The 24468-nt window shown below is 43.7% G+C and overlaps 2 protein-coding genes across 3 annotated transcripts; one reads left to right on the forward strand and one right to left on the reverse strand.

Moving 5' to 3' along the window:
- The first annotated feature begins 3645 nt into the window (after positions 1-3645).
- Positions 3646-6889, forward strand: LOC148014594 (phosphoglycerate kinase 3, cytosolic-like). The gene is made up of 6 exons (XM_087666339.1): positions 3646-4240; positions 4620-4697; positions 4801-5061; positions 5506-5823; positions 5944-6102; positions 6197-6889. Exons 1-6 carry the CDS (start codon positions 3770-3772, stop codon positions 6407-6409), a joined length of 1500 nt encoding a protein of 499 aa, XP_087522465.1. The 5' UTR covers positions 3646-3769; the 3' UTR covers positions 6410-6889.
- Positions 6890-8976: 2087 nt separating this feature from the next.
- Positions 8977-23166, reverse strand: LOC148014595 (uncharacterized). Of its 2 annotated transcripts, none has more exons than XM_087666884.1 (10): positions 22941-23166; positions 22351-22516; positions 10964-11076; positions 10710-10846; positions 10461-10581; positions 10264-10340; positions 10070-10133; positions 9845-9959; positions 9594-9754; positions 8977-9494 (listed from the first exon to the last, which is right to left on the reverse strand). In XM_087666884.1, exons 2-10 carry the CDS (start codon positions 22514-22516, stop codon positions 9432-9434), a joined length of 1017 nt encoding a protein of 338 aa, XP_087523010.1. In that variant the 5' UTR covers positions 22941-23166; the 3' UTR covers positions 8977-9431. The 2 variants fall into 2 exon arrangements, with proteins under 2 accessions (XP_087523010.1, XP_087523009.1); XM_087666883.1 differs by having other exon boundaries at positions 22875-23166.
- Positions 23167-24468: the final 1302 nt, after the last annotated feature.

The raw sequence follows: 24468 nt of genomic DNA on the forward strand, positions 1-24468 counted from the left end.
AACAACATCTCTATGACACAAAAAGATGGTGAGCAAAAACATACATTGGAGTGAATGAGAAACAAAGAGAAAATCTAAAGAATATAGAGTGGAGGAAAGAGAAGAGGAAATGAACACTCAAAGATTTCAACAAGAAGAAGGTTCTAGCACATTTTTTCCTTTAGTATTGGAAAACAACCGTCTACAACCACTCCAGCCCCTCTCAACAAAACTAATAATTAATCCACTTTATTATTAGAAAATAACAAATACTCCAATCATTTCAATAAAACTAACCATTTAAAAAATGCTAAAATGGTTTTTGAAACAGGATATTGTAATAATAGAAGCCTTCTCATCATTTTTGGAGAGCGCTCTCTCTCTAGACACTAAAAGGATAAAAAGTGACCTCAAACTCCCACTAACGACTGCTGAGAATGTATAATCAATTAATGGCCCAATAGGATTAAAGAAAATGAAGGGATACATTCATCCATTTAGGGAGATGCCATGTGACTATGGGTTGACTCTTGGGGTCATGAAAGAAACCCCATGTGTTATGTATAAAGCCTATTGAAAAGATTGTTAGCATTAATGAGAAATATATCATGAGTACATATTCAATCTCTATCTTCATCATGGCTCCCTTCTCTCATGTCATTCTCTCAATGCTAAGATCATGATTCCACTTGCATTCCTAACATTAGTTGGGTCCTAGCTTATATTGTCAAGTCTAATGAACTTGTTAATTTTTACCAAAGGCTCTCATTGCTATCTTGCAAAAATGTCCCTTGCCCCTCACCACCTGAAAAAGGGTATTTATATTTCTCACGCACCCTTCATAAGCTTTCTTAATGTCATGTTTACCAAACCTTGTTGCCTCATCTCATTTTTGTTACTAATGTTCTAGACTCTCCTAATCACACAAGCTTGGATTACTGTCCATAACATCCATGCTTCTTGCACCATGGTTTCCCTATCACAGAATATAGCTTTCTTGACCTTGATTGAGCTGAAGTATCCCAATTCAAGCATGGTTTTCTTAGAACTTCACCAAAATTTTCAAATTGGGGCACACTCCTAAAAGAGGTGTGTGATGTCTTCTTCCTTCTTAGTACAAGGTGCACATTGAATTAACATATTTGAACCTCCCTATTCTCTTTTTTGTGCACAATTTCTAAAAGTGCACCCTCCAAAGCATGACATTTAGGTAGTTCAAGGGTGTGGATCTCCACACTCTTTTTGTGCGTTTTTTTGAGCCCCCAAAGTGTCATTAGGCAATTTCTTAGCTCAGTGCTTTTGCACCTTATCCAAGTCTAGTGTGTTCTTGTTGCCAAATCTACTTGTTTGCTTTGTCTTATTGAGCCTCACTCGGAATTGGGAGGACCAATACGTAAGAGGATTTTCATCAATCGCAACAGTCAGTTATCGTGGGCCAATTAGGTTTTTTTTATTGAGCGCCTCCACCATCCCATTCCAATTCTTTGTCAGTGGATCCAAATTCCCTCTAAACCTTAGGCCAAGCTTTCCACTCTTCATTGGCCTTCTTCCATACATCAGCCCACTTGACAAAGCCCCTTCTGGCTAGCTTCAGTGACAACTTTTCCTATGTTCTAGAATGGTAGAAGTCATCCTTGTAGGCCTATGTTTACATCCAACTCAACTGGAGCAATGAAGCATCACCCTTACTACTCCTTATCCACTTAGCTCTCCCTAAAATTCCCTTTTAGCTAGTGTGACTAGTGTCTCATGCATATTCAAGTCGATGATTTGAATCCTAATCCTAGGGCAAGTCAACTGACCAGAAAATCCCAAATCTAGGATCTTGGGCTAGCACTTGGCATCAACCACTACAAGGTGTGCAAGTGAGTGGCATGGTTGGGATCAATCAAGCTTTTGTAGTATTGTTAAGCTTAGATGCTCTATCTTATTGGTTAGTGTCTTTAAGCCAAGCTCTCCATCCTTGTCATCACCATGACTCCACAAGAATGCCCAAAAGAGTACTTCCACCTTCACCCATTTGCTCCAACTAAATAGAAAATTTGCTTCCTACAAACATGAGATATGATGCCATTAGCTCCAACTAAATAGAAAAATTGACTCCATAAGAATGCCCAAAAGAGCACTTCCACCTTCACCCATTTGCTTCAACTAAATAGAAAATTTGATTCCTACAAACATGAGATATGATTCCATAATGCACTTGGTGCTACTTGTCTTTCTTGCTATGCACTAGCATTGTCCACTCAATTTCTGCATCTTCAATTTGAATCTACCAAGTACCCATTCGAACCTATGGGCCATGGAGAAATGCCAATGCCAATTGGACACCTTAGATAGCCTAGTGTGTACCCTAGCTAGATAGGCTTGAAACCTAGTGTTGTTAAACACATCCAAGATAGGTAGATCATCTCTTCCTTTGATGTATTAATTTCATATCCCAAAGCTATTGAAAATCTTTGTAGACCTCTAGTAGGTTCTCCATGTACTCAATAGTGGCTTTGATGAGATTTAAATTGTCATCCACAAACATCGAAGTGGTGAATGTGCTTCTAGAGGGAAGTGGAAGGCCCCTTATCAATGCTTGTTCAGCTTTAGAGTGGATCACCATGAGAAACAGTTGGATAGCCACAACAAATAGAAGTGGCACTAAGAGACATCCCTGTCTAACTAATCTCTGCAACAAGGAGAAACCTTCAAATAGAACATCATTGACAACTACCTTCATAGACATGTTGGAGAATAGGACACTCACCATCTTGTAGTAGCCCAATTTGAACGCAATCCAAACCTCATCGCCTATAATACCCCTACTAGAAAATCCCACATGCAACATTCATGAGCTTCTTCAAAATCCATGTTGACTAGCACATACCTTCCTACTTTGGTCAAGGCGTAGTCCATAAGCATTATTATGTTAAGAATGGGGTCTTAAATTTTCCTTTCATGAATAAACCCACATTGCCTAGGGCGAAATAGGTTTGAGGATGTGTTTAATCCACCATGCTAGAGCTTTGGCCATCACGTATTAAGTATGGTAAGAGGCCTCCACGTAGACAACGTCTCCCTTTCATTGTTAACTTGAGCATTCATCTCCATCTTATCTGTATGCCATTTACCAAATTGGAGATGTATATCCAATGTTGGTGTCAATATTTACTTGCAGTACAACGTATGATATCGTGTCAACAAGTCTTTTTTAAGACTTGCTAAAGGGAGACACTCCAAGGAAAGGGAGGAGTGGGCCATGCCACACGTGTCAAGATGGGAGGGCTGGTGAGGTGGAGAAAGTGCATGAGTTTGGTTGAAGTTCTCCACCTCTCGCGTTGAGAGAGGAGATGTGGGCAAGCCTCTCCACCTCTCATGGCACCACGCCTTATCACTAATAAAAAAAACACACCAGAGGGGGAGGGGAGGCCAGGCCAGTTCACTATTTCTATTTATGTTTACTTTATCTATTATCCAAAAGAAAAAAGAGGCCCTCTGCCCTTCCCTTTTCACCACAGAGAGAGCCTCTGTGATATAACCCGGTAAGAACGTCCTTCCGTCTGTCAAATTCGCGGGGTTTCTGTCCTGTAAATATCTGTAGTTTGGGGTTAAATTTTTCCTTTTTTGGGTATTCAAAATTTGCTCTGAAAATGTATTTTTGGCACAACTTCGTAGTATTCCCCCAATTCGCTGATGCAATCGCCCACATAAGCGGCCTCGTCCTTTCTCACTCTCTCCACACACCCAATTGCTCACAGATCTTGTGTGTGGTTGCTTCAACAGAAGAGTCCCACCCGCAGCCATGGCAGCTGCCACAGCTTCCCTGAGCCATGTTGCCAACCTCTCTGCAGCGGCCCCTATGGCTTCTCAGGGCTCAGCCAACCCTGCATCTGCCCGTGTCTCCACCGCCCGTGCCGCAGCACTGCCCACCGTGCGCCTCCACGCCTTCAATGGCCTTGTCGCAGGAACCAGGCACAAGCAGAGGTTCTCCAATGTGTTTGATCTGGAGTTTGATCTGACTGCCACAGTTGCTGGCTATGTGAGCAGGCCACAGGGCAGGGGATGCAGGGGGGTTGTGTGCATGGCCAAGAGGAGTGTAGGGGACCTCAAGGAAGCCGATCTCAAAGGCAAGAAAGTATTTGTGAGGGCTGACCTGAATGTTCCCCTTGATGAGAACCTGAACATCACCGATGACACTAGGATCCGCGCTGCCATTCCCACCATCAAGTATCTGATTGACAATGGTGCCAAGGTTATCCTCAGCAGCCACTTGGTATGTCTCCCCATGCTTTTATGATCTCTGTACCGCATATACAATTTTCTTGGTGTAGTTTTTCAATAATTTCTCTCTCTAAATTTGACCACAGTATACATCTCTCTTGGTGCAGTATTTCAATAAGTTTACTCTGTATAATTTTGGGGGGTAGCTACTGTCTCAATTGTGAAAATTTGTTGTGTTCCATTGACCCCTGTTCGGGTTTCAGTTAGCAGAAACTGCAGATGCTTACAGTCCATGTAATAAGTTTTTAAGCTTTCTCTGTCAATGCTGAACTGATATGTATGTATGATTTCTGTTCTGAACTATTTGTGTTTGATTAGAGCTATATGTTGCCCTTTAGCTTCTCTTTAATGTAATATTCTATTTGATACAGGGTCGACCAAAAGGTGTCACTGAGAAGTATCGCTTGACACCTCTGGTTCCAAGAATTTCAGAGCTTCTTGGTATCAAGGTGCTGTATCTAAGCAGTTCATGTGATTGCCTTACCCTGTCATCGTATAATGAAGAGCTCTCACATAATTCTGCTACCTTGTGTTCTATGTTCACTGTTGCAGGTGGAGAAGGCTGATGATTCGATTGGAGAGGAGGTCGAGAAAAAGGTTGCAGCCCTACCGAATGGAGGGGTGCTACTTCTGGAGAATGTGAGGTTCTACAAAGAAGAGGAGAAAAATGACCCTGAGCATGCGAAGAAACTGGCTGCAGTTGCTGATTTGTACGTCAATGATGCCTTTGGGACAGCCCACAGGGCTCATGCCTCCACTGAGGGTGTCACCAAGTACCTAAGCCCTTCAGTTGCTGGTTTCCTTCTGCAAAAGGTTTACTTTTTGTCTCATCTTCTGCTCATTGAATGTTGTGACCAATTGTACCTCTGTCCCACTTTTAAAACTGCAAATTGTTCAGCGTCTGCTTAGCTACAGCAGCATCCTGAAGTTGGACATAGAGATTGCTGCTTGGCCGGCCTCCGATTTGAGGAAAAACTTATGTTTTAATGTGGCTCCATGCATGCTGGTCCTGTCTTTTTGCATAAGCTTGCCTTGTTACATACGAATGTTTGGAGCCTGAGGACACATGCTTAGGGTTAACATGACAATAGCAAGTGCATACTTTCTCTCATTCTCAAAATGAGCCTTTTGTTTTTCTGCTCAGTCTATCATATGAACTATACTGGTGGGCTTGTTTATGTTTCAGGCTTCATCTGTCAGTCAACTGTAACGGTTTTTGTTCCTCCTAACATCTCTTTGTTTTCACCTTATTCATAGGAGCTTGATTATCTGGATGGTGCAGTATCTAACCCTACACGCCCTTTTGCTGCAATTGTTGGAGGATCTAAAGTGTCATCCAAAATTGGGGTCATTGAATCACTCTTGGAGAAGTGTGATGTGCTATTACTTGGTGGTGGAATGATTTTCACATTTTACAAAGCACAAGGTCTGTCTATCGGCTCCTCTCTAGTTGAGGAAGACAAGTTAGAGCTCGCCACCTCTCTAATGGAGAAGGCAAAAGCCAAGGGAGTATCACTAATTCTGCCAACCGATGTTGTTGTAGCAGATAAATTTGCACCAGATGCTGAAAGCAAGGTATGAGCCCCACATGTAAATACTGCACTTATACCTATTGCTTCAATACTATCAAAGGCACAATGTCTTTGTTAACCATCTGACCTGTTAGTTAGCCTAAGCCTGTCCATCTATCTGCAGACCGTTCCTTCATCAGCCATCCCTGATGGATGGATGGGTCTTGATATTGGCCCTGATTCAATTAAGACTTTCAATGAAGCCCTGGAAACCACCAAGACAGTCATTTGGAATGGACCGATGGGTGTTTTTGAGTTTGACAAGTTTGCCACAGGAACTGAGGTCTGTCTGACTCTGTTAGTTGCTTGTATGTAGATGACTTGTGCATATGGCATTTTCAATTATTTATATACATTATTGCCTTCTTATGTTTCAGGCAGTTGCAAAGAAGTTGGCTGACCTTAGTGGAAAGGGTGTGACAACAATCATTGGTGGTGGTGATTCTGTGGCTGCTGTAGAGAAAGTAGGTGTGGCTGATAAGATGAGCCACATTTCTACCGGAGGTGGTGCCAGCTTGGAGCTCTTGGAAGGAAAGATCCTCCCTGGTGTTGCTGCATTGAATGACGCCCCTGTAAAGGTTGCAGCTTAAGGATGTTCAGTCCTACTTGCAATGATATCTTTTAATCTTCAGATTCAACAGTTTGTGGACCACTTTTCATCATTTTCGGGTAAACAAGAGCCATACATAGTTCAGGTTCCTTCCAAGGATAGTCTGAACCACAGATTAGGCTGCCAGTTTTACTCCCCATTTTGAGATCATCTCACCCTTGGCAATCTTCTTGACGTGAAGTTCCTAGAGGAGTAATGTCAAAATTGCCTCTATAATTTTAGAGGACATGTACCGTAATGCCAATAAGTCTTGTTTACTCAAGTTTGGTAGGCAGCATGATAGCTTCAGATGTAACATCGTGAAGCTTTTCAGATTATCTTCAAACAATGGCATTTTTCAGTGTAGGGCTGTGGCCAGATGTATTGTGCAAATTTGTAAATTATGGTAAAGAAGTAACCATGTAATGCTGAGGCTTGCTTTATGTCATGCCTTCCTGCTAAGACTTGTTAGATTTCTGTACGGAATGATCTTCACTATTGAAGGTCGGTTGGATGTGATAATTTGCAGGAGAACTGTATGTTGAGGTTCTGTAAAAGTTCCCTACTAGTCTATCAGTAACATATAGTTGCTTTAGAACTGTAAGCTGTAAAATGAACTCTGTTCTCACACTGGCTGACAATTTAATCAACTTAACAATCGTATTCACCCATCCATTCTTGGGAGGGGAGTGATCATAGATCTTCCCTTCTGGTCAGCTAGTGTGGAGATTGTTGGCTACTTCATTTCTAAATTAGGTGTATTGGGGATTTGTACATCCTGTTCCACAAGTTAATGAACAGACTTCTTATCATATGCAACGTTGAACACTTTTCATAGGCCTTATGGGATGTGCCCAAAGTTCAATTCCTAGTACAGGCAGGCACCAAACCCACTGAAGCAGGAGAAAGTAACAAATGCTTTCAATGGCCTGCAACAAATTTATATGTTTTTGTGTCCACACCTAGAAGGATGAGTGGTCAGACCATAAATGATGAATAGGAGGTGGTGAGACTGGAGGTCAATGATAGAAAAATGTCATATTGGATGGAATTGGTCACTCTACTTGCCTTAGGTCCATTGATGGTCACAAGGAGGTTAGATGGCTCCATTCACCTTGTGACTAACTTGATTTTTCCTTGGGACAGGTCTCACCATCCATGCTCGCTACATTGTGGCCAGTTTCTAAACCCATCCTAACAAGGCTACGTGATCTTTCATGCATTGGAGATTTTTGGATTTTGTATAGCTTTAACCCACTCTTTCATGCCTTGGAAATTTTTGGGTTTTGTATAGCTTTAACCCACTTGGAACTTCGACTGAAACACACATGCTCAACTACCATTTTTTGTAACATGGCAGAGGTGTAAGTAGTTTGTCTACCTAATCTGCACATCTTTCTTCTTCAGTTGACTTGGATGAAGTTTAAATCACACCACTAAAGTCCTATCACACCTTGCAGAGGTTTTTGAAGCTTTGAAGAGAACTTCTAGATGAGCATTTACTGCAAGATGTGTGTGAATTGTTTTGAATCTGCTCTTTTAAGTTTTTCCGTTCCCTCTTATCTTTATAGCTTGGCTAGAGGGGGGCATTGCCCAGTATCTGGACTGTGTAACACCTGCATTGATGAGAGATCCTGAGAGCTTTGATCCCAGACCGGTTTTTTCAGAATGACGATAGCCTGCAAATGCTTTGGTGCAGTGAAGATGACAATGCTGCAATAGATGATAGCAGAAGGTGAAGCACACAGTGAGATGGGAGTTTGATAAATATCTACCTCTTGTTAGAAATAGAATATAGTTTGATAAATATCAAACTTTTATCTAATTATATAATTGTGTATGAAGTTCTTGTTGCATCTCTCTATTTAGTATGTCAGTGAGATAAAACAGATGTGCTCCAAGCACACTACACTTGAATTTCCTCTTGGCACTCCAAAGAAATCAAAACCAAAAAAGAAGAGAGCAAGCAGTCAAATTAAGAAATTACTAGAAATGAAACTGCTCTCAAAGCTTGTCAGTCTTAACATCAGCTTTCGTCTTCCTTTTGTTGTAAGGTTTCTTCCAAAGTGTTAGAAATCACCCTCCATAGTTATTCAGTTATGTTCCTTTATGAAGCCATGTATAGCTAGCAAAACTACGCCCTTGTCACATCAAACATTGGTATAGGTTGTGGATATTATAACCACAGCTTGCACTCATCCCATATCAACACAAACAAATATTCAAACAATTGATGAGCTTTCAAAGAGTGCCTGACTGCACACACTGCATCCACCTCACCCATAGTGCATCCATGTGTACGTTCGTACATGATCCGCATCATAGACACCCATGTACATCCGTACTCCCTAGTGCATTCACACGTGCATCCATCTGCACACTAGACAGTCCAGTTTGAAAAGCGTCTGCACATCTAAGGTCACAGTCTAATACAAATCCAACTTGAGTGATATTTTCAGTGACCAAAATGCATTCATGCAGCTTTGAACATCTCTGATTGACAGGTTGATCTTTTTACCCTGGCCAGTTATTGTCAGGTGCAGCCAAACCCAAGAATTTGAGCAGTCCTTGGATTAAATAACTCGATATGTATGTATAATATAATCTTTACATGCTTTGCTCCCTTGAATTCAAAGGGAAGCTTTGTACATAGCTTACAAAATCAACGAATCTCCCTGTTGTCATAGCTTACAAAATCAATGAATCTCCTTATTTGAGCTTTGTACATAACCATCTAGCAATCTCCAGTAGGTTGAATGAACTGAAAGTCATGTAAGTATTGATAGTCATGTAAATATTGGTACAGTAAGCTGGGATAAATTGCACAAAGCCAGTCATGTAAATATTAGTACAGGAAGCTGGCTTTTCACCACAATAACAATTGCACAGTGACTGGCTTCTGGCCGGTTAACAGGCACCAGCTTTCAGGACACCAGAGTGATTGAACTCCATATGAAACATAATGCTGTTAGACTCCAAGCCATAAACTTCCAGCAGGCAGCAAATGCATTTCACACTCTCCATTAGCCACGTTTATGTTGCTCCTGCTCACGTGCACATTGGATAGATGACAACCACAATTCCATCTGAAATGTACAGCAATGATCAAAGGGTGCAGATAATTTGAACTCTCAATCCTTCAAACAGAGCCAACCAAAACCACAATGTATATGCTCTTTTATAACCTGCAGTTTCATGGTAGTTGCACATTCAAGACGCAGGCCATCACAGGTGGTAATCTGAAATCCAAACCAAGTTGTTCCCTCATCCTGACTGCGTACATGCCCTGCTATCTGTCCAACTTCTACAATTTCATTCAGCAAAATTGCTCCCTGCGGTCTCAAGTCTGTACTTTCAAGAAAAGAAAAAAATAAAGGTAAATAGGACAGGTAGACTCCTGACAGGAAGACAGATCTAGATACCCATCAGGACTAACCAGCAGCTTGAGGATAAAAGAAGATGGTTGATCCCTCCAGCACTAGGAACCTTTGGAGCCAATCATCTACATCAACATCATCCAGTGGTGGCTCACCTGGCAAAGGCGTCCACCGCTGCAACAGAGCAAAATACCAGGGCCAATAAGCCTAGCTCCAGGCATGAAATCTGAAGTTACAGAGAAACACAACTGCAAGAAGAATATTCAGCAAAAAATAGGATTTACCAATCTAGAATAAAGATAATTTGACAGTTGAGCAGTTCTTAAAATCTCATCCAGGTGGTCCACTCTAATCATTACAAACAGAAAATTACCAGAATGTTCATAAAATTTGTGGCACCACAAGGTAGAAAACACACTGCTGTTTTTCCACAACTTGAGCATCTAAATAGAAAATAAGTTGTCAATTCAACACATACTTGGCTTTAAGAGCAGCTTCTCGCTCCTCAGCACTAAGTATCTCTTCTTGAAGTGCATGGACTGCTGTGACTTCCTTCTGTGAATTTTTTTTCCAGCAGCCATGTTAAGGTGGAAGATGCATATCCATATTACCACAGAAAATACTGGGACATTGTTACAGACTTGAAACTCACAAATTCATACCATTATTCCCAACCTGCTCATATGTTGGTTTGCCAGAACTCCACCAGCTTTTTGGGTAACTCAGCAATTTAAAAGACGATGACAACAGCCCTGCCTTTTGAGCAGATCTGGGAGTCAACCTACTGTTCTGCATCCTAAACAACAAGAACATATAACATTCGGGTCATTATACTGAAGCATACACCTATTCAAGTATAAATCTGTTTCCCGATCACTATAGTAAATAGTCACTGATACCATAATTAGTACCAAAAACATTTACCTAGGTGGGCTACCCAGAGAGCCTTCAGGACCTTCCTGCAGAGGACTACTTGCTGGTGCTAAATCAGGGGAGCTAGTGTTGCTTTGAGAATTTGGGAAGGCTTTATCATGACTCGCTAACAACCTTTCTCGGGCATCCTGACAATATGCAGACAGGAAAAACTCACCCTTGCATCTTTAGGTATAGCTTACAAACCACATGATTCTTTTTAAGGCTGTCTAACTTGGTGAAAAGGGAAGAGATCGGCATAATACATTTAACAGAGTCCATTCAGAGTCACTCATCCCTGAACAAGCATGGCTAGTCCGCTGCAGAGTAAGAAGCCTCAATCCATCGATCCCTTCAAGATAAAATGCCCTTGAACAGTCTGCTTTGAGTCAAACGATACAAAAACAAGAATCAGCACAAATCCTTCAAATCCACAAATGTCAAAGGACGAACATTCACAAAGGCTACAGTGACCATAATGCAAAACTTGACAACAAGAAGAATTGCACAGTTCACAATGAATCAATAACAGCTTAACCAGTCATCTACACAACTTATTATATTATTTTCAAGTCTACCAAACCTCACAAAAGCAACACCCAAGCCTACATGGCATACACTGGATGCATTCCAAACATTTTTAATTCTCCCTTTTTTATGGTTCTCTCTCTCTCTTTTTTTTTTCGTAAAAGGTAATTGTATTAATTACGAAAAAAATACAAGATTACTTGATTACAAGATACATGACGACAATGCAAGTCATCATGCGACGAGGTGCTAAGTACTACAAGTTACAATTTCATGGCAAGGATGCGGAGGAAATTGCCATATGCCAAGGACGGAAGTCCTCCGTAGAGAGCAAATCAGAACGATGGAGAAGAGCTAACTGCCAATACAAGAGGCCCTTAAGCCTCACAATATGTCGCTGAACATTATGGGCTGAGTCAAACAGAAAAGCATTCCGAATGGTCCAGTTATGCCAACAGCCCCAGTATCGAAGAAAGTGATACATGAGCTTCATGTGTGGCTGTGCGGGAGAAGGGTATTTGGGCTGGCCCAAAACCCAATCAAAGGGGCGCAGTGTGATACCAACCACCCCTCGCCAAACGGCCGACAAAAATAACCAGACCTTCTTAGCGACGGGGCAGGAAATAAATCGGTGGCGAGCGGTTTCCATAGTAGTGGTGCAAAAGAAACAGGTGCCATTGGAGATTCGTCGCTTGGAAAGAGCCGAAGCAAGCGGAAGACCCCCAATGATCACTCTCCAAAGAAAGACTTTATATTTAAAGGGTGTCTTGTTGACCCAGCCCTCCATCACAGTGACCCTCCACCAGGAGCGGGATTTACGCAATCCCCATAAAGCATTCGCTTTAGTAACTAGCCATTGATTATCTTTAATCAGGAGATGATACACTTGATTAGCAGAAGCTTTGCTCAAAGGCAGCCGGCCTTGTAGGTCCCAATCCTGCCAGGGATGATCCAAAGCAAGAGCAGGAAAGGGTTGTCTGTTCTGGAGCACCATCACAAGCTGTTCCCATAAAGGCCTATATCCACGAGGGATCCGGAAAATCCTCCTAGCAGTACGAAAGGAGATAAGCACATTGCAACTGGCAAGGGTGGCATCCGCAACTGAAGACAAGCCCAACCGTGCCATCCGGTTGAATTGTGGTCTAAGCTCATGTTTACCTTCCCACGAAAGTAGACGCGAGACTGCCAGTAATTCCAATTGAAAAGAGTTGGTAGCCAGGCGATCCTCCGTTGGGTGCCACTGAGCCTTTCGAAGGACGTGTTTCCAGGAACACACCAAATGAGTAAGCAGCAATGAAGAAGAACTGGAAAACTGCGAATCCGCATTAAGAACGTGCCACCAAGAACTCCGGAGTCGGGTATTGCCATGCCGAAGCCCATGACCCTCAAGGAAAGAACGGGCGATAGCGACCCACGGATGATGATCATCCGAGCACATGGCGCGGAAAAGGGACCAACGGAGTGCCTGCATGTGGGTGTGGGCATCTAAAATAGCTCCGCCACCCATGCTTTTGGGGGTGCACGCATGCGACCACGAGATCCAGGAAATACCTGCCTTCAATGAGTCCTTCTTCCAGAGCATGAAGCGAATAGACTGAGTGAGAGGATTCAGAGTCGTAGGAGTCCAGGGCAACAATGGCAAGAAATATGTGATCATTGGCAACATAATTATCTGGGCTACTTTGAGGCGGACATGAAAAGGCCAGGCCTGAGACTTCCAGTACATAAACTTGGCCATCATCTTCTGAGAAATCCACTGCAGAAACTGCTTTGGGGGAACATCAACCCCCAATGGATATCCAAGATGCCTGACAATGGAACCTCGAGGAACAACCAAACCTTGCCAGTCCAAGGACTGCAAGTCCGACTCCGTGCAGCTTAGAATGGCTGATTTGAGTGGATTGATACGAAGGCCTGACGCCTGGCCAAAGAGACCCCAAACATCCAATGCTTTACGAAGGTTATCCTTGTCCGCACGCAAAACCATAAAAGTATCATCCGCCAGGGATTGGCTAATGAAATGTTGCCCTGTAGGAAGCGACAGTCCGGCCAGCTGGGAAGAGGCAGCCATATGTGATAACATGGAAAGAATTGGATGTGTCGCAAGGGCAAAGAATAAAGGGCTCAAAGGGCACCCCTGTCTGACAGAATGGGCAAGGACAAATGGCTCAGTAACACCTCCGTTCAGCATGACTCGCGAAGACGCCGCAGCACTAATGGTGTAGATTAGACGAGACATCCGAGCACCAAAGCCCATAGCAGACATAAGGTCAGCAACAAAAGACCAGTCCAGATAGTCAAAAGCCTTTTCCAGGTCCAGTTGAATCAACACCACCTCCTGATTAGAATGCCGGGCATAATCAATGGCCAATTGGGCATTCAAAACATTGTGTAGAATATTTCGGCCCTTAATGAAACCGTACTGGAGAGGGTGCACAAGGGCAGGGAGATGCTTATGGAGCCGATTCGCCATTACTTTGGAAAAGATTTTGTACATGGAACCCATCAGAGAAATGGGGCGCCAGTGTGTCAACTTAGATGGCGAAGGAACTTTTGGAAGTAGTTTAATAAGTCCTTGTTTCCATGAGGGAGGCATGATCCACGTTTCCCACACCTGCTGAAACAGAGCCTGCAATGGTTTCGCCAGTTGGGTAGCGAAAGCTTCAAAGAACTCATTGGTGAGACCATCCCAACCCGGACTTTTATCTTTAGGCAAGTGTAACAAGACATCCATAACCTCTGCTTCACCAATATCTGACTCCAGAGTAGCTTGCATGTCCTGGGGTAACTGATTGCGGACCAGGTCATAAAAGACCGAACAGGCCTGAGTAATTTGGGCTGAAGGAGGAGAAGCGGAACCGAGAAGGTCACGGAAATAATTCCTGCACATATACACAATAGTCTGTGGATCCAGGATAAGGTGGCCTTGTGCATCCTCGAGTCTGGTCAAATTCTCTCGAGCAGGAGAGGCATGGAGGGCTCGAAAGAACTTGTGGGTCTGACATGCACTATCTTGCAAAGTCTCTGTTAGATGTTGCAATTTGGCCTGCTGATACGATTTTAACTGGAATTCTTTAACAAGATCGGCCACCCGCAGGGCCAGTGCAAGCAGAAATGCATCATCCGGAGCGTCCATCAGCAGAGAGCGAACCAAAAGCAGTAGGTCCTCCGCTGCCTGTCGACGGCGCCGACAAAGAGAGGCATGATAGATCCCATATTGCCGAGCAACCAGCTGCACATTAGAGAGCAATCGGTCAAATGAGGCAGTGCCCTGAGAGGAAAAGTCCAAGGAGAATCTGTCAAGCATTTGCTGCATATAGCCCTGAAAAATTGTATGCTTTAAGTAGGAGGAGTTGAAACGCAAAGGGAGTCTCTCCAGAAATTGCTTGAAGGGGGCAATGGGTTGTGCAAGCAACTCGAACTGCAGAGGGAAATGGTCCGACAAGACATATTGCTGCAATACTTTTATTTCGAGCATCTCAGGCAGAAAATCATCATTCTGCATGATATATATGCGGTCCAACCGCGACCATGTTGTGGCATACTGGGCCGAATGGAAAGTAAAGCCTGGAGAAGACGGGTGTAGCCAGGACCAAAGATCTTGCTTAAGAACAGCAAGAGCCAAGTCGTGCCACATACGACTTTCCGGCGCATCCATGACCGAGTGCTCCGATGTAGACTGGGAAGAATCAACACACATATTGAAATCCCCCATGAAGAAGCCGTGTCTGCCAAGTGACAAGGAAGTCTGCAAAGTCTGCCAAAGCTCCCGGCGAGCTAACGAATCATTCGGAGCATAGAGGCCAAGTAACCATAGGATTTCCCCTTCGAATAAGATTTCGACCACCAAAAAGCGGCCATGAACATCATTTTTAATAAGAACCGGCTGATATTTGGTATGTACAATCATGAGCACACCCGAATAATGCATGGCCTGTGTTCCTGCATAGAACAAACGAAAGCCATGGCAATCCACAACTTTACCGGCGTCAATGTGACTCTTGTGCTCAACCGCACACAGGACATCCCACTGATTCTCATACAATGCAGTCCACATGGCATGTTGCTTGTGGCGAGAACAAATTCCTCGCACATTCCACGTGGCTATTTTCATGTGTATACAAAACACAATCAGGTACGAGGCACAGCTTGCCTCGATTTGACTTTGTCGGCGAGAATGTCCAGGACTCCCTCATCCAAGAAATCTGCCAACATCGCAAAAGAGTTCTGAGGACCAGATTTGGAAGTTGAGGGCATATCGGCTTGCTTGGGGTTGGAACGTGGGTAACGACGGTCCCATGGAGTAATGACGTTGCCTCTGGTATCAAAAGCCAGCTGTGCAGGTGGACCCTTGAGACGATCCGAATACATTTTCCTGGCGGGCTGGTGGCGGGGAGCTGAAGAAACCATAGCAGGAGCAGAGCGCTCTGACGACATCATTTCCTTCCTGCGCATATATGTTCGCATGGAATCGTGTGAGGTAGAAGGCCCAATACTCTCCATGCCAGCACCAATCCTGTTGCCTTTTTTGGCGCGTACTTCAACCCAATCAGTAGCACGGGAATCCAGACCCGAAACCTGTTGTTTACCTTTGGCCAGAACGTGGAGCGGGTGGGTAGGATCCAACGGCGGGGCATCACACACCATATCTTCCATGGGCGGAGCAACATGAGCTGTATCTGAAACGTGTTGTTGCTCGGGGCATTCAGCCATAAAGTGCCCCAACTGTCCACAGGAAAAGCAATGGCCAGCAAAATTGCCCCATTTCAAACGAAAGTGTAACGGATGCATGCCGGAGCAATTGAGGCGTAACCATGCAGGCCGTTTCCGTGCAGTATCCCATAACATGCACAAGCAGTTGCGATTCACAGCCCTGAGACAGGAAGGGACCAGAACCGTGCCCACAGCGGCCATAGCATCCTTTAATAGCGGCCAATAAACAGCCGGACAATTTTCCACTTCTACCCACACAGGGCATTCACGTTGCAGGAGGCGCTGGAAATCTGCCATCGGGCGCCATGGAACCACATGAACCAACCGACGATCAAAAAACAAAGGCAGTTTAGACAGAAGAGCAGCACGGTGCGTCTCTACTTTCAAGAGGACCTCGAAAAAACCCCGGGATCCAACAAAAATCTCTTCAACACATTCCCCTTGTAGCAGACTCTGCAGCCATTGGCGAATACGGGAAAGCAGCGGAATGCGACCGGTGAAGAAGAGTATCACCGCGCGATCATAAAATACCGAAAAGGAGCGTAGGGCAGTTTTTGGCTCGACGGTAGCTTCCAGAACATCGTCTGGAGCAGAGGCAGAGAAGGCTTCCTAGTTGTGTTGAACATATTCACCAAGCAGAGTGTTGGCAAATTCCAACAGATGCTCCCAGTCCACCTCCTGAGAGTCCACCGGATCCGAAGCAACCTGCGCATAGGAACGATCGGGAGTAACGCCTATCTCTTCCGGGGTGTGCTTGGTACGTTTGTCCGCAGGCTGGATGTCAGGACCCGGGGGCAATTCTTCAGTGCACGGAACCATATCCACGGGTTCCTCAGCATCAGAGTCCGGGCCAAGTGCTGCCACTGTTTGGTCTAGGAAATCCAGATCCAAACCAGCCATCGTGTATGACGAACTGATCTCACAGAAGGACTGACCGACACACTCTCTCTCTCTCTCTCTTTCTGTGTACAGAGCAGAGGGCACGCGATTCCGGACGCTGCCTCTCTGACGAAGGTCAGGTTTAGGGTTTTCACAGGAGCTGGGAAACAGGGCGTCTGGACAGCTCCGGGAGCAGGAGCGACAGTCAGCAACAGACGTCGACTTGTAAAGGGGCTGAAATCTGGCAAGGCGCACCTCTGCAGGATGTGCAGGCGGAGCTGGGGCAGGGGGGGCACTCTGGCGAGGTGTGGCCTTCTGGCGACAGCGGCGGGGCGTGCAAGCAACGGCAGCAGGACCTGCAAGCGACGGGACCTGCAGGCGGGACGACGGGGCCTGCTGCGGGACGACGGGACCTGCGGCGGGACCTGCAGGCGGGGGCGACGGGGCCTGCAGGCGAGGGCGGCGGGGCCTGCGACAGGCGTAGCAACGGCAGGAACCTCTCTGTCGGCGAACGGGCGAACGGGTGAACGGGCAGGGCAGGGCAAACGGGCGAACAGGCGCAGGGCGGACGACGAAACGCGACGGTCAGACGACCGTCAATAGCGCGACCAACTCAGGTGACGCCATTCGTTCTCTCTCTCTCTCTCTCTCTCTCTCTCTCTCTCTCTCGTGAAGATAATTGAATTAAGTAGCAATATATAGATCAGACCACATCAGATCAGTTAAGAAAAAACAGACACAAATGAAAGGCTACCAAGACTCACGCACAAATATCGCACAGAAAGGACAGCTGGTGTAGAGCGAACGATATCCAGCCAGGGAGCAGCAATGTCAGGAAGAACCAGATCAGCTGAAACCATAGAGGAGATCTGCCATAACAGTAAACCACGAACACAGGCCACATGACCATGGATGCTTGAGGTAGAATAAAAAATGAAGGCATTCCGAGTACACCAAATATGCCACAAAGCTGTCCATCTAAGGAAATGAAAGAGGTAGGAATAATCTGATTGCAAAGTAAGACATAGAAGTCATCCTTCCCATAATCCATGAATGAGCTGATATCCGCTACAAAGTCGCCGAGGACCACACACTGGAAACAAAACTCCAAATCTATCGAGCAACAGGGCAAGAGACAAAGAGATGAATCAATGTCTCATCACATTTAGTGCAAAATACATAGCAACCACTAGAGATCTTGCGAGCATGCAACACGTCCCCAGTTGGAAGACCCCTAATAAGCAACCTCCACATGAACACTTTACCCTGATAAGAAACCTTCGACTTCCAGAGTCGGATAAATCTTTCTTGCCACTTCTTTTTGCTATCCCGAATATGCCATAATTTATTAGCCTTTCCAGTGACCCATCCCTTGGTCTAGACCATCTGATGATAGATTTGATTGGCTGACCTTTTCTCAAAATCATTGAGAAGCACAAACATCCAATCTCGCTAGGGAGACGGTTGTTGTAAAGCAAGCAAAGGAGAGAACCTCAGAAGCATGCCCTATATGGACAACCAAATGTCATGCTAGCCTCGAGGCACCCAAAAGTGTTGACGGATATGCCGAAAAGAATAAAGACGGGGCTGCCCAAGAATGATACCATCTCTCTCTGTCTGTTGGTTCCAAGATGAAAGCTTGGACTCATAAACACAATCTTGTGTATAAGACTGACAATGATCAAGACACTAACTTAAATGGTAAAGCTTCATGATATTGCATTCACCATATATGTGAAAAAGTGGTAGTCAAGTACAATGCTTTATAGTTGTTGGATGGGTAGCAGTTTCTCTCTTTGGTACCTGCATGTCCTAAGCCCAAAATTGCCTCATACAAAGAGGCTACACTAGGCATGATTGCAAATATCTCAACACCCCTTCTCAATCACAACCAAAAAGTACAAAGTGTATAGAGGCTTTAGTGAAAGCAACACTTGCAAAGTGTGGGTACACAAAAAACGTGGCAAAACACCAAAGATTGACAGAAAAGGCCAAGTGTGGGTACCACAAACATGGTGGATATCCAAACGCTGTAATAGGGGCCTCAGAATGTGTACAGAGACTGTAGTACAAGGCTACATGAGGAGTTTACAAGCTTATAATAAAGACATTTAGGCTAGGTATTACAAGGCTAAAAAAAGTCTAGTAAAAATTTGGGTCAAGAACTGGCAAACCCTTGCAATTTTCAACATTTCTTTTGACATAGATCTTCAATTTATTATACATCTTCTTGTCGATGTAGTCCAGCTTGCTCTTTTTTTATCTTGTACTTGTTCTTCACTTTGCTCTTTTGGACCTCTTCTTCTAGGTCCTCCTGGTTTGCTTTTTCATTGACTTTGCTTATAACAATTGCATCAATCTTCATGTTCATGTCCCCCTCAAGCAAAGGCATCTTTGAGGTAGCGGAAATGACTTCAATCTCTTGAACTATCCCCAAGATGGAAGGCATTTCTTCAAATAGTGATAGCACTTGAATGCTCACAACTCCATCATTCCCTGCAAGTAAAACAAGCACATCTTCTATATGCTTGAAATGAGCAACAAGAGTAATGTTACTCTTCGTTGGAATTAGCCATATAAAACTTTTCTTATTTGACATTCCCATGATAGGATATCAGCTCCAAATGACTAGCAAAGCGTTGATCTTGAATGTGCTAAAGAGCACAAGTGCCAAGAAGTACTGACTTAGTATCAAGAGATACTATCTTGATGAGCTTGGTGTTAATGCTGATCCTTCTTGCTTGATGATTTGATGTGAACCCTTCAATGCTTGAGTCCCCTCCTTGCTAGTAAAATCTTGCTAGTAAATTAGTTCACAGAGAGAGAGACAAGATATCCAATGAGAAGAGTGGAAAAAGTGAGGTTGGAATGGAGCTTGAGATCTTGAAATCTTCAAAAATCCTCAAAGACTTGTCCTCCTTATTGATTAATCAGTGGCATTGAGAATATGAGAGTTGCAAGGGGTCCCTTGAGCCTTCCAACTAGCAAAGATAAGCAAATGAAGTGAGAAATGAAGCTTAGTCAACTTTGGCTACAGTGAAAAAATTAGGATTTCTGAGAGGTGGCTATTTTTTTGCTCTATGTGATCATCAAGAGAAGGGAATTATCACGAGCCCTTGTAACTGATAGAAGCCTACTATGTGGACTATAATTGCCCTATGGAGATGGCTAGAATCACGCCCTGTGGCAGATACAACAGCAACACGAATGAAACAGACGCAGTTTGGAACAACGACCTACAAAATCAACAAAGCTGGGCCTGTGGAACACTAATCTCGCGGTTTGTTGTATTGGCCAAGGGCGCCTTGAGCTGGGGAGTAAGGTCACACAAGGACTCTCAAAGAGATATGCTTTGTATGTAGAGATCTGGCTCCTCCAAGTTGGGTAGGTGCTGCTGTCCACAAACGCAAGTATGACATCAACTCTGAAAAGAGGCAATGATGAAGCTATACTTGCCCAATGTCAATGATTGAGGTGCCAAGGAGGAGCTCTGAAAGCAGAGAAACACTTCTCCAGAAGAAAGTTCACAGAGATTTGACCTGTGGAGAGAGAGATGAAAGCTTCAAGCTGACAAGGTGTTGCTAGCTATGGTTGCCATGGAAGCTTCATTGAAGGTAGGAATGCAAATGAAGTTGGAGATGGGGTTTAGCACTCAAACTAAGTTGAGCAGAGAGTGAAATGGAGCTAACACATGCTAAGCCATGCTTAGTTGCGCTCCGATACCATGTTGAAAGACACAAGATCTAGGGCATGGCAAATGCTATGGTGGATGGAAGATGAAGATTGAGATCATGGTGACATAGACAAAGACTTGACCTGTTACACAAGTGAAATAGGTTCCAAGATGAAAGCTTGGACTCATAAACACAATCTTGTGTATAAGACTGACAATGAACAAGACACTAACTTAAATGGTAAAGCATCATGATATTGCATTCATCATATATGTGAAAAAGTGGTAGTCAAGTACAATGCTTTACAGTTGCTGGATGGGTAGCAGTTTCCCTCTTTATGCATATGGGATTCAGTCTGCCTGCATGTCCTAAGCCTAGAACTGCCTCATACAAAGAGGCTACAGTGGGTGTGATTGCAAATATCTCAACAAACAAGGGGTGGCAATTTGTGCCCCCATCCATGTTCATGTCCCTATCCCCAAAACCCATCCCATGTTACTATACAAGAACTACTACTAGATTCCTATAAGCTATAATTAAATGAACCTCAAATGAGATGAAGCTTGAGCCAACTCTTGAAATAAACTTTTTTGCAAATCCAAAGCACAGCTCAAAAAACAAGGCTATGTATGGCAAATAAACTTGAACAATGTATAAGTCTATAAGAGCCCATTTAACTATATGTAAATAGCTCTAAAACCGAAGCTATGAATAGAGTATTGGCACAAGATATTGAGAGAATTCCACCTTGACAAAGAGACCCAAATGGTTCCTTTAGTGCAAGACCATTCAAAAGCAAATAAATCCTCCAATGGGTCATTATCTCATGAGAAACCCCTTTGAAGACATGGCCAAGAAAGTGCACCAACAAGAAGAGTCTTTAAATCCACTGTGGATACGATAAAGAGCATCTCATAAGAGGGACATATCATCAATATATCTAGAGCCTCCATGGCATCAAAAGTAATGCAAAATGTCTCTCTATTGTCAAATTCATCTATACCTTGAACATCTTGCCTCATGCATCTAAAAGCAATCTAATCCTTGTGTACAAGCCAATGAATTGGTATGGAATTCCAATGATAGTGACGACTCCCAAAAGCAGACTCTAGATGTGAGACAAAAACGCCCTCAATGGATGTGGCAGCCAATCACTCAACTTTGCAAGAATTATGAAGTCACACAAACTCAAGAAATGCCTAGCAAGTCAATTTACTAGATCCACTAATGTTTGTTACTAAGATGAATGCCTTGTGTTTTATATTTTGATATTAGCTTGACCTTATAAGGGTCACCGTGGCTGCACAAATCAGCACATGATGGGAGGGTGCAAGCTGAATTGCCAAGTGTTGACATGTTTGTCTCTCTCTGCTGGCAGCTAGTATGCTTGGGGCACCCAGTTCAGCACCTGCAAGCTAGTATTGAGGACCCTACCCCTTCTAATGTCTCATCCCCTTTCTCTTGTGACCCTCTCCTCTCTCTTATTCCCTGCAATAGTCAAGGTGGGGTAGTCACAGCAAGCTTGACTCCTGGAGAGTGACAGTATTTGGTGGGGACCTCAAGTCCTCTCCACTGCATTTCCATAGCTTGGCAGTACAAGAGGTGTCACACACAGTTGGACATTCTTCTGGTGCACCCATGCACAGACAGTGGGACATCAATCTGATAGAGAAAGAACAAGAGACACACATATACCAATCAGAAAGCAACCATAATTCTATACAATAACTTTTTAATTACTGTAGAATAACCATGCTTCCAGCAAACAGTTTTAATACTCTAACCTTACATTCACTCACTGTGAACGGGACATATTTTCCAGAAGCCAGTAAGACTCGGCATATTTCAATTGACCTAACCTTCTATTCGCTCACTGTGAAATGGGACATTTCTTTGAAGCCAGAGGACGACGTCATCCACCGACCAGCGTTGCAGTGACATTTCCTTTATGCAATCCACCAGAGTTTGATCATTCCCAATCGGCTCCATGTTCGCCTCGGCATTGAGTTGCAAACGATCAAGCATCTGCCAATAGACCACAGACATAAATCAGCAAAGGTAAAAGGCACAGCAGGGACACATACGGATAATAAGGACCACTAATCCAGTTGAGACAGTAACCAGAAAAAAGCTCAGCCGTGAAAGAATGAGAAGCAAAACAGATTTACTGCTAAGCGCCGTTTGGGAGTTCGACAAAAAGGGCACAAGACAATCTGCGTGTTTTTGTCATGCTTTGCGCAAAAGGGCTCTCAAATTTTGGTTTGGTTTTTTTTTTGTGGGCGGGGGGCGGGAGGGGGGGGGGGGGGGGGCGCGGGGGGGAGTTCACATGGCCATCGGTCGGTCACAGAGACAGAGAGAGACCAAAAGGAAGAAGGATTAGAACCTGGATGAGCGGCAGCGACTTGGGAAGTAAGAAGGCCATGGCAGTAGCAATCCCAAGAACACTTACTGTGTTGTTCAAGGCCAACGGAGCTCACCATCATCATCATCATCATCCATACGAGGCGCAGGATATGGCGATGAGAATAAGGTAACAATCGAAGAAGGACAAGAACAAGATGGAGCACAGGAAACCTGAAGCAGCCATGGAAATGTGGGAGAGGCATTCAATGCGGCGAGGGCCCCGCTATAGTTTCCCGATGACCCCTCTGCCAGGAATCTGCCTCTCTCTCTCTCTCTCTCATTTAAGATTGGTAAACCTAGTTTTAAAAGTTTTAACTTTCCTGGGACCTCATGTGAACATGTTCTTCTCATTTTGACCCAATCTTCTATGAACATTAGCATTTTAATGGAGAACATGTTTACCATTAACTGATGTTCTCCATCAGCTAATGGCTTGGCTTGCTTGTTCCCCAAGCTTTACCATTAGCTGATGTCCTCCATCAGCTAATGGCTTGTTCCCCAAGCTTTCTTTTAAAATGCTAGCAGCTGCAGTGTTTTTTTATTCCTCAACTTTTCTTTTAAAATGTTAGCAGGTACAATGTTTTTTTATTTATGCCTCTCCCAAGGGAAGCTATAGCATTTGATTGTTGAAATAATTTGATCTTCTATTTTAATTTTACTTATTAAATCTTATCTTTTTTGACCTAGCTCCCCTAAGGAAGGCTATACCATTTGGTTATTCTAATATTTTCATCTTATTATTAGTTTACTTATTAACTCTTAGTTTTATTCTCTCTCTCATATGATTTGGTGCAAATAAGTTGGTTTTAATATATATATATATATATATATATATATATATATATATATATATATATATATATCTCTCTCTCTCTCTCTCTCTCTCTCTCTCTCTCTCTCTCTCTCAATGAGTTGACAATACTAAAGATAATTACTAAATCTAATTTGAAATCTCAAATTTGTTTAATTATTGTACTTTTTCTTATTATTAAATCGTAGTGAGATTATCTTCGAGAATGGGTATGCCTTTTGATAAGCTTTTGCTCATCACTTGATTTTGTAGAAATGAAATTTTTTGGGCATTCCTATGGTTTTAATTAATGAGAACAACACCCTATCTTTCACCCAAAGGTGAGGCACCATGGAGCCACCCAATTATGCATTTGAACCTTTGACCTCCCACAACTCACACACACTCACAACCAATTTGATTGCCACTTGTTGGTAGCTCTAGTGTTTTTAGATGAGGTCAATCATGTCTAGAGGCTTGAATCAAACTTACGTACACATGGATCAACTAGCTAGGCTACAACCAAGCTAACTTGAGTCACTACTAAGTAGAGTCATAAGGCATTCTCATGTAATGGTTTGGCTTGATGCTTGTGCACACACACACACATAGTGTGTGCGCATGCACATGTGTGCACACACACGAGCAAGCATGTATATGCATGTGCAATGCTCAAGTGCAAGTGGCATTGCGCATATTTGTTTACATTTGCTTGGCTTGAGGTGATCACCATTGCAAATACATGAGTTGTATAGTGAATTTTAAGTAGGGGGCCCTTGGCATA

This window comes from Lygodium microphyllum, chromosome 25 (assembly GCF_053477565.2).
Source record: "Lygodium microphyllum isolate KBCC chromosome 25, Lygodium_microphyllum_v1.1.10, whole genome shotgun sequence".
NCBI lineage: Eukaryota > Viridiplantae > Streptophyta > Polypodiopsida > Schizaeales > Lygodiaceae > Lygodium > Lygodium microphyllum.